This window comes from Phalaenopsis equestris, unplaced genomic scaffold, assembly GCF_001263595.1.
Source record: "Phalaenopsis equestris unplaced genomic scaffold, ASM126359v1 Scaffold000041, whole genome shotgun sequence".
Taxonomy (NCBI): Eukaryota; Viridiplantae; Streptophyta; class Magnoliopsida; order Asparagales; family Orchidaceae; genus Phalaenopsis; species Phalaenopsis equestris.
In genome coordinates this window covers 105,295-118,771 of record NW_018164483.1, presented here as the reverse complement: position 1 = coordinate 118,771, position 13,477 = coordinate 105,295, and the positions used below count along the sequence as shown (strand labels likewise).

The 13,477-nt window shown below is 34.1% G+C and overlaps 1 protein-coding gene across 2 annotated transcripts; it reads left to right on the top strand.

The window, feature by feature from the left end:
* The first annotated feature begins 3,885 nt into the window (after window positions 1–3,885).
* LOC110019059 (probable xyloglucan endotransglucosylase/hydrolase protein 6) lies at window positions 3,886–6,432 on the top strand. 2 transcript variants are annotated; one of them, XM_020716594.1, is made up of 5 exons: window positions 3,886–3,979; window positions 4,029–4,156; window positions 4,343–4,443; window positions 4,530–4,726; window positions 5,715–6,432. In XM_020716594.1, the coding sequence occupies exons 1-5, from the start codon at window positions 3,921–3,923 to the stop codon at window positions 6,118–6,120; spliced, it is 891 nt and encodes a 296-aa protein (XP_020572253.1). In that variant the 5' UTR covers window positions 3,886–3,920; the 3' UTR covers window positions 6,121–6,432. The 2 variants fall into 2 exon arrangements, with proteins under 2 accessions (XP_020572253.1, XP_020572252.1); XM_020716593.1 differs by having other exon boundaries at window positions 3,899–3,948; window positions 3,995–4,156.
* Window positions 6,433–13,477: the final 7,045 nt, after the last annotated feature.

The following is a 13,477-nucleotide window of genomic DNA, read 5'->3' as shown; positions in this document are numbered from 1 at the left end:
GTGAATAAAATATACTCGTGAATAAGTTGATGTAGCTATAGAGACAAACAAGATTCGAGATAAAATGTTGATAACTTTTCGCCAATTATCGATCTTTGACAGCCTTAACAGCCTCAGTAGGTTGTTAACGTTCTTATTTTGAGCTTAATTATTGTTGGCTCTAAATAAATCCGACATAAAAGTTAAAATTAGTCAATTTTTTGTGTTCATGAGCCACAACGCTCGATGTACGTAACATTTTCACCTCTAGGTAAAAATGTATCAATATGTGTTCCATCAATAACACTAATGAAATCCTATAAATTATTTACCATGAGTGAGTATACATAAAATAAATTGTGAAAGATGAAAATCAAAATCTACCTTTATATATGGCATGTACCAGGGATCATTCAAAATCTCCTTGGGTGTGCTTTGAAATGTTGAGTCTTCAGGTTTAACAATTTTGGAAGATATACTAATCAAAGCATCCAAGCTAAGTAAAAAAATATCTACTAATTATTTTTAAGGAGTGCTGGAATCACTCCATGGAAGACCTAGCTAATGCATATTGTGATAAAAGGTTGAGGGTTATAGCTTACGCATCCCTTGAAGTCATTCTAGAGGATCCATGAATGCCATTATTTTGATATAGTTCTTTCAATCGATCTAAAAACTTTTTGTTGCATATGAAATATAATGTCAAATATAGTCGGGTTACCTGAAAGAAACTCTTCAATACATTAATCCCTAATATATGACGATGTCATGCAAGAAGTACACATAATATGTGAAATACAGTTTTCACATATCAAACATATAGCTGCTATAATAATTCTTATTTGACGCCGTCTCTCATGTTATTCATCATCTATCTATAAAAAATCATGAAGCATTAAAAGAATGATGAAATCACCTTAAACATCTATATCATGATATAAATAAAAAAATGAGTCAACTTAGATAATAAATCAAACAATTATGATGAAGCGACATAATAAAAAAAATATTACACTTATACGTCATGATTGTTATAAAAGAAATATATGTAATTAACCATATGATCAGATGTTATAGAGATAAAAACTCTTACTTTGTTGGAACTTCCAACAATTTCATGGAATACAAGTACAAAGACACGTCTTTATAAATTTTTAAAGCTCCTTCTAGTATATTCATTTCTTCTAGAATCGGTGGTGGTGCAAGTGATGTGCTAGGCTAAAAGGGATTACTAGTGCATGCACAAATTAGTTGTGAATTATGATTTAATGAGAATAAGACAACCTCTTTTTTCTTTCTTTCACCCCTAGGCCTTAAAGATGGCCGCCGTTTTGAATTATTAGATCCAACATGTTCGGTAACAACACAAATGAATCATTCAATTGAGTTGGTTTTGTGCTCATAGTCTACAAGTTTAGATACACCAATGCTCAGACATGTATGATCATCGGTGGCAACGACTCCACCAACATTTGATATATCTTCTCTTCTAATCCCTAGCAAATGCACTAAAATAATTTTTTTCGTGTTTGGCACAACATACATGGGACATACATTAAATAAATGTTGATTTATAACCTGTTTAACCTAAGTATGTGGAATAGTCTAATTGATTAACACAATTTTATCATAATCTTTTCTTGTACCATTATCCAGATGCATCAATAGTTTGTTTTGTATGTTCCCAACCAAGACCTGTGGCTCATCGTTTCAATTATTTCACTAATTTTAATTCTTTTTAATATTGAACTCACTTATTCTTCAACTGCTTCATATCATCATATTGTACTCTCGTTCAGTTATTTCTTTAAATTTTTTTAATTTGTTTTGTCATTATTCTTTGATGAAAAACATTATGAGTAATTTCTCAATTCAACTCCCTTTAAATAGATATCACAAAAGATGATTTTAATATCTCTTTCTCACATCGCAGAAGATCCACATTCTCTTGTCTTGCATGTTTAAACCTCTAATTTTGATGAAAATTATATAAAAACAAAATCACTCACATAGTATAAACATATACAGAAGAAGTGAAGATATGAGCAAGGAGGTAAATCATACACAACATTATTATTTGTTCAAGATAGTGCTATTCAACGGTTAGCAAAAGTTCATCCAACTAGCATACACCAACTCCACTTAATTCAATCATCCAACAATCTCGATTTACACACATAACACATTATTCTAATGAATATATATACCTCACAGTACAAATTTCAGATTTATGCACACAACACTCAAATGTGAAAAACCATATCAAAATAAACTTCATTAACAAATAAGCAACAAAGTGAAATCATGTCAAGATAATAAAATACACATGAATATAACTACCATCATTCCTTATACTTCCATATTCTTGCATACAACCGTCATGAATGTGAACACATAAGAATTGTGTGCTAGGTTTGTACATTTCCTTTAACTTTATAGAAAATCGGGTGTTAGTTAGGTTGATATCCCAAAACTTTTTAATTTGTGTCAAATGGATGATTTTTTTCACGAAAGTGTTATGCAACAGTTAGCAGAATTCTCAAATCCCTACATAAAGTAAGCACGAAGAGATTGAAATCTTCTCATACTCATGCTAGGAACAATTAATTTCCATAAACTGCTCAAAATTATGAAAACATAGATATATCAATCCTTACATAAACTCCAAAGAAAAATGTGCATAATGATTGAAATTCTACTGAAAATTCCAAGGAAATTAGAGCAGGGAAATCGAATTACCCAAATGTGCACTGATAGAGGTAAGGGCAAATACATTCACGTAAAACTCCTTGATCCTCACCTTACAATAAAAAAAAAAATTGACATATAGGAAGCCCACAAAAATCAGGATAGAGACAACCATCAAAGATACCTTATATGATAAGAGATCAAAGAGAAAAAAGGGAAGATAGAAACACGAAGATTGAATTTACCTCATTTTGGATCCTCATCTTTGGTCAAAATATCTGGTCGAGTGGTTAGAGCAGAGCAAAATCAGAGAGATGGAAGCATCCAAGAGCAACCAAAGCGAGGGTTGTACAATAATGACTATTACTAAAATGCAGAACGTTGGCGGCAGGGAAAAGCGGCATAAAAATGAGTTTAATGTATGCCATGGTGGATAAAACACGACAGGAACACGTTAAACAAACCAAGTGATTCACAATAAATAACCACTCCGCTCCTCAACTGTTGCCCCAAACACACAGTTAGATTATGAATATAAATTTGTGTTTGAATTGCAATGTTAGATTTATTAGTAGCAATAAAAAAAATTAACATGTTATATTTTATCTCAAAAAAAATTAAAATATTACATCTCTTGCTATACACTTAATGTCTACATTTTTGTTAGATGTACCATGTTTAAACTTCAAATCATATTCTATAAGAAAAATCATTAAAGAATAATTCCATGATAAAAAATATGCATGGCTGGCAACCACTTATTTATGGCCGTGTTTTAAAAACATAATCAACGATAATTAATATTTAACTTGACTATTTAAATTTGATGTTATTGTAATTATAAAGAAAAGAAATCTAATATAGCAAACCGTACAAGATAAAAACTCCTCTAAATTTTGCTCTTGATTAACAGATATAGGCCGAATCAAACCCTTATAAATATTTTGGTAAAATTGATATATATACACAGAAGTTAGGAAATATATGTGGCCAACTAATTTTAGAAAACAAACCAAATAATAAAATAATTAATGATAAAAAAAAGGAAACTGATGCCAGCCGTAGAGGAATTTGGCTTAGCTGGAAATGCGGGGCCTCTCATCTGGTAGACTGATAGGCCCTACTTCTTCAATCCAGTGGCCCTACACTTCTTTTGTTGTTTCTCTCTTCTCCCCCCTATAAAAAGGCCTCTGCCATAGCCCTTAACATTTCAAAACCACTTCCTCACAATATCTGGCTTACAACAATTTCATATGGAGAGGTTAATAAAGCTATTTCTTCTTCTTCTTCTTCTTCTTCAGTTCCTCACCGTGGTTAATAAAGCTATTTCTTCTTCTTCTTCTTCTTCAGTTCCTCACCGCGGCCTTCGTCGGAGTGTCGGCGAAGCCGGTGACCTTCACCGAAGGCTTTACCGTCAACTGGGCCGACTCTCATGTAAAGCAGATCCAAGGAGGCTCTTCCATTCAGCTCATTCTCGACCAATCCTCTGGTAAGGAGCCTTATGTAACGAATCAGCAATGCAAAACTACTACTCATAATTAAATAACAAGATATATATTGAAATCAATTAAAAAAAAAAACATCTTTTAGTATTAAAAGAATAAACATGTGAAATAAAATCCTCACATGCAATTAATCAATGGCAGTAATTAATCAATTGATTGTTTTAATGCAGGGTCCGGCTTTGTATCAAAGAACAAGTATTTGTTCGGGCGCGTGAGCATGAAGATAAAGCTCATCTCCGGCGACTCCGCCGGCACGGTCACCGCCTTCTATGTACGATCCAATAAAAATATTCTATATTTACATAATTAATAAACTTTATGAGTAATTGGTTAAGGAAATAAATTGTGCGGGTGCAGATGAACTCGGACAACGATAGTGTGAGGGACGAGCTGGACTTTGAATTCTTAGGGAACAGAAGTGGTCAGCCATACACAGTTCAGACGAATGTGTACGCCAACGGGAAAGGAGACAGAGAGCAGAGGGTCAATCTCTGGTTTGATCCAGCCGCGGACTATCATACCTATTCTATTCTCTGGAATCACTGCCATGTCATGTAAGCTACCTTATTTCAACGCTTCTCTCCTATATACATATACCTAGTTTTTTCCTTTATTTCCATATATTTATTATTATATAGGAGATTTTTATACATATAAGTAGATTTTTTTTAATTATTAATTTTAATAAATCTGGTTAGTCTCATGTCACGGGAGGCATCCATAAGTATATTAGGAATTCTTAGAAAAGGCCAATTAGGATGATGTGTGGTCCACCCTTGCCGGATTAGGTTAGCAATTGAGTACTTTCCGGAAGTGGTGGATTCATGATTTTGTGTGTGGCGAAGAGAATAAAGGTTAAACACATAAGAAGTTAAGTATTTATACTGTTTTATATTATGTTATTTAAATTAATGAAAAAAGGAAGATTTATAAACGCATCTTTTAATTCCTATGTATTTAATTATCGTCCCTCACTTTATCGTACACGTTCGCCGAATTCATCTGCGCCCACTAATTTATTTCATTAATTATTCACTCATCAAGCTTATTAATTATATATATGCTGTATATATATATATATAGGTAATATTTAACAAAATATGGATGAGTGGGCTGGGGCACCTCCAACAATTCCATTGAAGTCAACATTTATTATAAGCTAATCAATATACATCATGTCATTATTTATGTTTAGACACGGTACAGTACTTCTGGCTAATCAAAATCACGAGGGCTGATAAGACTGGACTAAATAATTGAATTGTTGGCTTTTATAAATGCTGGGACTTTACTCACTAAAAGTCAAATCTCATTGACTCCTCGATCAATCAACAGTCCAAGCAAAACTAATTATGCTTTCAACACTTCATCAAAACTTCATTGACCAATTCCTATAATTGATTTAGAAAAACCAAAGTCAGGAACATAAAATTTCTTTTCACCGTGCGTTCTACATCAAGACTTTAACATTGTGGTCAACGCAAGCTCTGTTTCTCCCTTGCATGTATATAAAAAAAACTGAAAAAAAACGGATGGATGCAGATTTTTTGTGGATGAGGTGCCGATCAGAGTTTTCAAGAACAACGAGAGGCGAGGGGTCTCCTTCCCGAAGCTTCAGCCAATGGCGGTTCACTCGACTCTGTGGGAAGCCGACGACTGGGCCACAAGAGGCGGCTTGGAGAAAATTGACTGGACCAAGGCTCCCTTCTACGCTTATTACAAGGAATTCGATATCGAAGGCTGCGTCGCATCGCCGGCAATTGCTGGCGACGTCGCCGCCTGTGCCTCAAAGGCCGGAAACTGGTGGGAGGAGCCAGCATACTGCCAGCTCAGCGCCGGGCAGGCCAGGCTGTACCGGTGGGTCCGACTCCACCATCTTATCTATGATTACTGCACCGACAAGTCACGATTCGCGATTACTCCAACGGAATGCGCTGCTGGAATATGAGATCTTTGCTGCACATAATATAATAGAAAAAGAATCGAAGTGGGGCTCCATTATTTATAATGGGGGCCTAAAACGATTCTTATATGGTCTATTTATTTTCCATATTATTTAAGGACTAAAATATTTCCCATATTCTTTCAATGGGGATAAAAGCAGTTGTAATTACAATATATATATATATGGATGTATATATATATATGTATGTATGTATTGTCAAGGTGGTGAAATGTTTCTGGTTTTTTTGTAATAATGCGTACGCAATATAAATAATTAATGGAATCTGGAGTCAACCCTGTGGATGTATTGACTTTAATTTCACGTGAATTTCAATATTTTCAGCTCTTTCTTTTTTTGGTTAAACATATATATAGTTCCTTTCAATTTCAATCATTTAATATTTGGATTAATGATAATGTGTAAGATGTGTGAAAACAATAATTGCTAAATTTTGATATGATAGTAATAGCTAGAATGTTGATTGTTTGGGACAGTTACAACATTTTGTAGAAGCAGATGTGAAGCTATTACATAAAAAATAATATATTTGGCTGGATAATTACATAAAAAATAAGAAAAAGTGACCCGTTTGAGAAATAATCCAGAATAGAACATTATAAATAAATTTTAAAATATTATAAAAGGTCAGATGTCTAGTATATTACATTTAAAGTTATACATCACTTAATACTGAATAATATGAAATTTAAAATTAAAGTAACAAGTAATATTATGATAATTGTAGTCATCGAGTCCAGATGATAGAAGCCTTATGTAGCCTTTTCTTTTCAAAGCTACCCTCCACACATGATCATTATCTAAAGTGAACTCCATATAAAGAACGCAATCATAAGTGAACTGTTTCTAGACACATATAAAATCTTCTTCCATACCTATCTTCTCATAATGTAAATGTCACAACATTGCATATCACAGTCCAAATACACAATTCTAGAGTCATTAGACGTTTTTGAACTCATATTTTCTGCTAATGAAGAGACTAATACATCTAATAAGGTTGAAGAATGTAATTGCACATTGAAACACTTTCAATTTATAATCTCAAACGCAATAATAAAATGTGAGTATATTGATATTCACGACAACAAAATGCTCAACTAGTGTCGGACATTTCCGATCCTAATATCGTTACTTTCCATAGCAAATCATAATTAGTGTCAGATAACTGTCGAAAATATCCTGACGCTAAAATGGGTATCACTAATTGAATCTCCGCCAACATTTGCATCGGATTTTTATTTTCATCAAAATTCGCGTCGAATAAATTCGGTCACTAAATATTTCCATCAAAATTATGACTTACACTATCTAAACGATTGATTTGAGTTGATTGAATTTGACGCTAATTAGCTTCGACACATGTCAACTCTAATTAGTGTCGGTCTAGTCCGGCGCAAATCTGCGTTCGAATTTAGCGACGTCTGGAATTGAAAGGCTGATTGAACAATTATCATCGAAAATTGCAGACTCAAAACTGTACATAATAAAAAAAAATACAACAAAATAATTAGATTTTCACATACCTGCACAAACCAAATACAAGCAACATAATAGAACATTTATCTATCATCAGAACTGATGTATTAAAAAAAGAAACTCCAACATATTACAAAAATAAAGTCAAACTAAAATAACAAACACAAATCAACGTGTTTAAAATTTGCAGCTACATAAACTCAAATTTTGATTAAACATAAATGAAAAAAAAAAAGACAACCCTTACATCGAGGGAACAACATCACGCACAAAACAATACTCTTAGTCTTCCTCGCAATCATCATCCTGCTACTCCTCCGCCTCAGCCTCCTCGACAGCTAGCACTCATATGTTGCTTTCCCCTGCAATCAAGACTCTCTGTCAAGTGTGTCAAAGTATCTTCAACAATCTGCTAACCTTCACACACCTATCAAAGCTCTTCATTCATTATCATGACATGTCTGACAAGCTCCTCATGTTGAGCCTATAACGAGCTACTAGGGCCACCCATAAATGCACAAGAGCTCTTGGCCTCAAATGTTGTCCCCTTTGATCCTAAATCATACACTCTTCCCTTCTTCTTCTCTGTCGTCTGCGTCCACAACTCAAAATTGGGCTAAGCAGTGGTAGACTGACTACCACTGCTATTGACAGATAACGTTGTCGAGCTAGACATCTTCCTCTGTCTCTCTTGTAGCTACTTGTACTCCTCCTGCATAACAAAATTCAAATATTAATTTGTATTTTAAATACTAATTGGCTTATTAATAGCCCCACAAAAATAGAAACTTTTATTTTTGTTAACTTACATTGCAGCATCGAGAGGGCTCAGATACCCACTGCTAGGTGGCATAAATTAGATAATCTGTAAGCTTTTGAATTTTGAGAGAATCTTACCGGTCTCCAGTAGTGCTCTGTGTAGGGGATCGAACCACCAATGTGGGTTACGGCGCTGCTGGTTTGACTGTCCCTTCCTTTGGTATTCTGAAGAAGCTCATGCTTGGTTTAACTCAATCCAAACTTCCTCACCAACCCACGAGGGCCTCTGCCTGCTCTTCTGTGTTGTAGTAAACATGTCTTCGAGCCTATGCCTAGCATGAACCTGAAAAATCTATCGGATTTGTTAGCAATGTTCTGGCAACCAGTACAAAGACCTCTATAAATTAGAAATTACGTAAGTTTGATTAGTGCAAAAAGATAAAAATTATAATTCTATCTCAAATTATAATAGCATGCCTCAAACTCCCTAAAGTAAATATCTCGAGTTACAATTGAGATCTACTTTCAAATAAGAAATGACTGATCATGCCTACTCCAGATTATCTCCGTGTTCCGCATCACAGACGGCCTGGAAGGTTAGAAACTGCAAATGAAACATTAGTTATATTATAAAATGATATGAAAATGGAAATTTTATTAATATACAAAATATGGTTGACTTACGAGTCACCCTCCATCACGATATAAACTCTGCCAGCGGAGTTAGCCATCTCAGGTGTTGGAGTAGAGCGACATGGCACATCATATGAAGAACTTAGGTGGAAATATGTTGCAGGAGTGGGAGGTGGTGCCTGTGAGGGACCTGGTGCAGGAGGAGAGGCAACTTAAGAGGTCACCAGAGTGGTTGCATAAGTGTCCAATGTGTGTTTCCCAAAATCACCTGAATGTGAGGTCTCTCTGAATCTGTAAAAGGAAAAAAAAAAAGAATTAGTAAGCAAGATTAGTATGTAATATAAGACAAAAAAGTAAAACAAGAATTACACAGAATGCCAACACGAAATATGTAGTAACTACGCAAGAAGCTGTTAAAACTAAAAATCTAAGTACACATACCATTTTTAATTCTATTTCAATCAATTATCGAGATGTTGAATAACTTCAATTTTTTTCATCAACCTCGCCATCATTTTCATCCATATCTAGAGGGACTTATTTATGTAGTTCTGTAGTATTGTCTAGGGATAACTCCTCATCAATTGAGTTAAGTTAAATATGAAAATATAGCATAACTCTTGGTGAATAAGTTTGACATCATTTTGCATCCCAACAACTTTTCGTGGTATATTATTCAATATAATAGCCCAATCAAGTTTATCACTTGTACAATTAGGATATTGAAGATAATAACTCGGAATAGCCTGGCGTGCCAGAATAAATGTGTCATACTTTGCATATCTTATGTTCTTTTAACTTTAGTAATATATAACGAGTCTATTGTCCGTGTTCTTGGGTTAGGAGCATGATTTGACCACCCACAGTTGAACATGTAGACATTGCATTCAACATAGCCCGGATATTGTAAATGGACTATTTCATTTTGTATGCCATAATAGCAGATCTCATTATCTGTGTGTGTGTTTCCTCTAACACACGTACCACAATTATAAATATGCTTTCCTTCACACCAGGTGCTTGTGTGAAATTTGTAACCATTCACTTCAAATGTGTGTCATGTCTTGACAATACAATCAGACCCTCAAGCAAGATCCAATAAGCCCCGTTTTGTGATTCTGTTGCTTCAATCATGAACCTAGTACAATTTTCTAAGCATAATTATTTTTACTTTGTAGAGTGCAACTACAAGACATACCGATGAATTAAAATTTTACTTCAACATATGTGTAATTTGAACCATTTTGAAAATTATTTTTTGTTCTTGCTAACAAGAGAGTCATTTTCTATGTTCAAGCTCTCAGTAAATAACATGAAGACATCAATGTGATTTGTATGTTTGAGTTAATTGGCATAGCATTCTGGATAATAACTTACGAATTTTAAATTAAATTTAATCTTACTATAGGAATGGTTACACTTCATCATAGTTCAATAAAATGTACAATGTAGCTACTTGACGCTCTTTATCGTTGAGGTGGCACATACCATGCCTACCCAATGGTTCACCTGATAACTAGTATATGGATAATTCAGCTTGCGAAAGCATCTCATTAACAATTTCACACGTATGTTTATGTTGATCAAAGTAATAAGAACAAAAATTAATTGTCTTATGTAACACAAAGCTTTGGATATTGATCCCTCCAGACGATCTTTATTCTTAACAATTTTTATTTTATTTTATTATGAAATTTGCACGGTTGAGTTAATTTATAAAAAAATAAGATAATAGAATCATTCTAATATTAAATACATGCATCTCAAAGGGATACATCCACTTGTATTGCATTCGACCCTCCAATTTAACCTCATAACACAGACGTATGGAAAGATGTTCCATTGAATCAAAAAACTGGGAAGAAATATCCGTTTAAGCTTGCATAACAATAACAAAATACTCACGTCAAGACTTCTAAGAGAATCAACATTCAAAGTGTCTATACATAACTCCCTGAAGAATGAACTGATCTTGATCAATGGATCAAGTATCGGTTTTGGCATGACATTGAATACGATAGGTAATAAACACTGCATGAAAATATGTCAATCATGACTCTTTATCTCAAATATTTTTGTCATCCCAAAATCAACACATCGGCCTATGTTAGAGCCACAACCACTTGGAAAATTCAAAGAATGCAACCACTCAAAGATTGTTTTTTGTTAATCTCATGTGAGACAATATGTAGTTTTGAACTTTATTATTTTACTTGCATTTGTCTCTTGAAGTTTTATCCCCCTTCTTTTGCAATACTCTTAACATCCAGATCATGCATAATCAGTTTAGTTTTCTAGTATGGAAGATCTCAAAAAATACTCAGCCTCATCCAATTATGAGTAACGCCATAATATGCAATCTTTAAATTTCTTATATATTTATATATCTCACACCTAAATTTTCATTTTTACATACATTGCACAAATTTATTATGTATTTACATATCTCACACCTAAAATTTCAAATTTACGTATTTACATACATAGCACATATAGTAACCTCACCTTTAATATTTCATGTTTTCTAGCAGCTGCTTATATTTGTCCATCACTACATGAAAAGATGCATACACACATGCGCATACAACAAAAAAACCTATTATGAAAGTTGGATTCTGAATTTTAGTGGTCCAATTCAAGTGGACACTAATACAGGGAAGACTAATGTCAGGTCTTCATCAAGTGCCTGTACAGAAAATGACTCCTTAGATTCAGGGTTTGCTACTGACATAAATATATCAGTCTGAGGTTTACTCAAATATTTTACTACCTATTTATTTTAATTTTTATTTAATCTTCAGAAAAATATAAATATTATTATCGTGAAGATGCGCCTAATTGGATTAGGTTTTAGGTAAGCTGGTGATGAGTCAAACGTCTCAAAAACGAAGCGACGCAATCATGTCCTCTCGCTGAATTTAGCATATGTGGCTACTGTGTTCTGCTGCAATTTAGTAACAGTGTCGGCACATCTGATTGGTATGGATGATGATGGATAAGATATTTATTAAGAGCACTTGCATACATATCACGTAATTTATATAAATTTACATATCTAACATAGAACTTTACAAATTTAAGTCCTTTCAATTGCTTTGAAATGGATAACATTTGTACAGCTATTAAAAAGCAGTATTGATGCTTACACCGATCAATTATTGCCTTCCTTTACTGTAAGAAAATTTGGCTTCATCTCCCTGCATTCTATCAGCGACATCTCAACCACTAATAAATCTGAAACCATAAAATTTAGTACTTGCTTGCGCCAATCAATTCAATCGGTACTCTAAAAATATTTCAGAAGTTTTCAGGAGACTTTAGCTTTAGGAGAGCAACACCATTCTTTAATATTAATTTAATAATAATAAATTCAGGCAGAAAATACACTTACTAATCATATTCTTAATTTATATCATTCTTGAGCAACATTGATGCCAACAAAGTTATTGACGCATCAAACCGAGATCTGATGAATCAAATTCAACCATCTTGGACAATTTGAATTTGTCAATCGTGGCATCATCATTTGTTTTATATATTTAAACATCAACATAAGCATTTTGTATAATTAATAGTGATTAATTAAATATTTTTTTTACAAAGTAATTCAAATTGAAACAGTACACCACCTGTATACTCAAAAATGATAAGTAAGGATTTCAAGGCAATTCAATGGTTCGGATAAGAAGATCAGAATACCCAAAAAATAATGTACCGTCCCTTTTAAAACAAGACCAATGTTATAATTTATTTGTCATTATTCTATCATCTATAAATATTTTATAGAAGACCATTTTTTGTAAATGAGCATTGTGGGCTTTCCCCCTCTTATTACATCTATTTTTCCCCATTTGACCCGAAGGGCAAGTCTTCCCTCCTCTCTCTCTCTCTCTCTCTCTCTCTCTCTCTTTCACTCCCTCTCTCAATCTCCTTTTCTCGGCCCCAATGCTCTATCCCTTAGGCACGGTCTAAATGACAGATTTGGATTCGATATCCTGAAACATGCAGTGCGCGTGGATCATATCATCAGCAATAAGATGAGCAATACCGAGCAAGAACTCTTTAGAGAGACTGATATGACTTTTAGCATGCTTAATTTCCCTTATATTTAACACTTTTTTTTTATAAAATTGCACTTTAAAAAAAGTTGTTTTCATGCTTTTCATGCAAGTATAACATGTCGGACTCATAAAGTGGATTGGAGCTGAAACGGAGCGAAGAGGAAGTAAAATGGAGCACTGAGGGGTCCTAGGCGGCAGACCTAGGCGCCAAGGCGCTCCACCCTAGGGTTTTGGCACCAACCTAGTGGAGCCTAGGCGCCAGCCTCCTCCCTGCAAACCGAGAAGACAACGCCTAGGACCTAGAACTATCCGATGCAGTTTCAGCACTACTTTGAGAGTTATTTGATGCATGGCGATAGATAGAGAAGGAACTTTTCGGCTTTTTCAAGTCATGGAATTCTCCAGGAGTG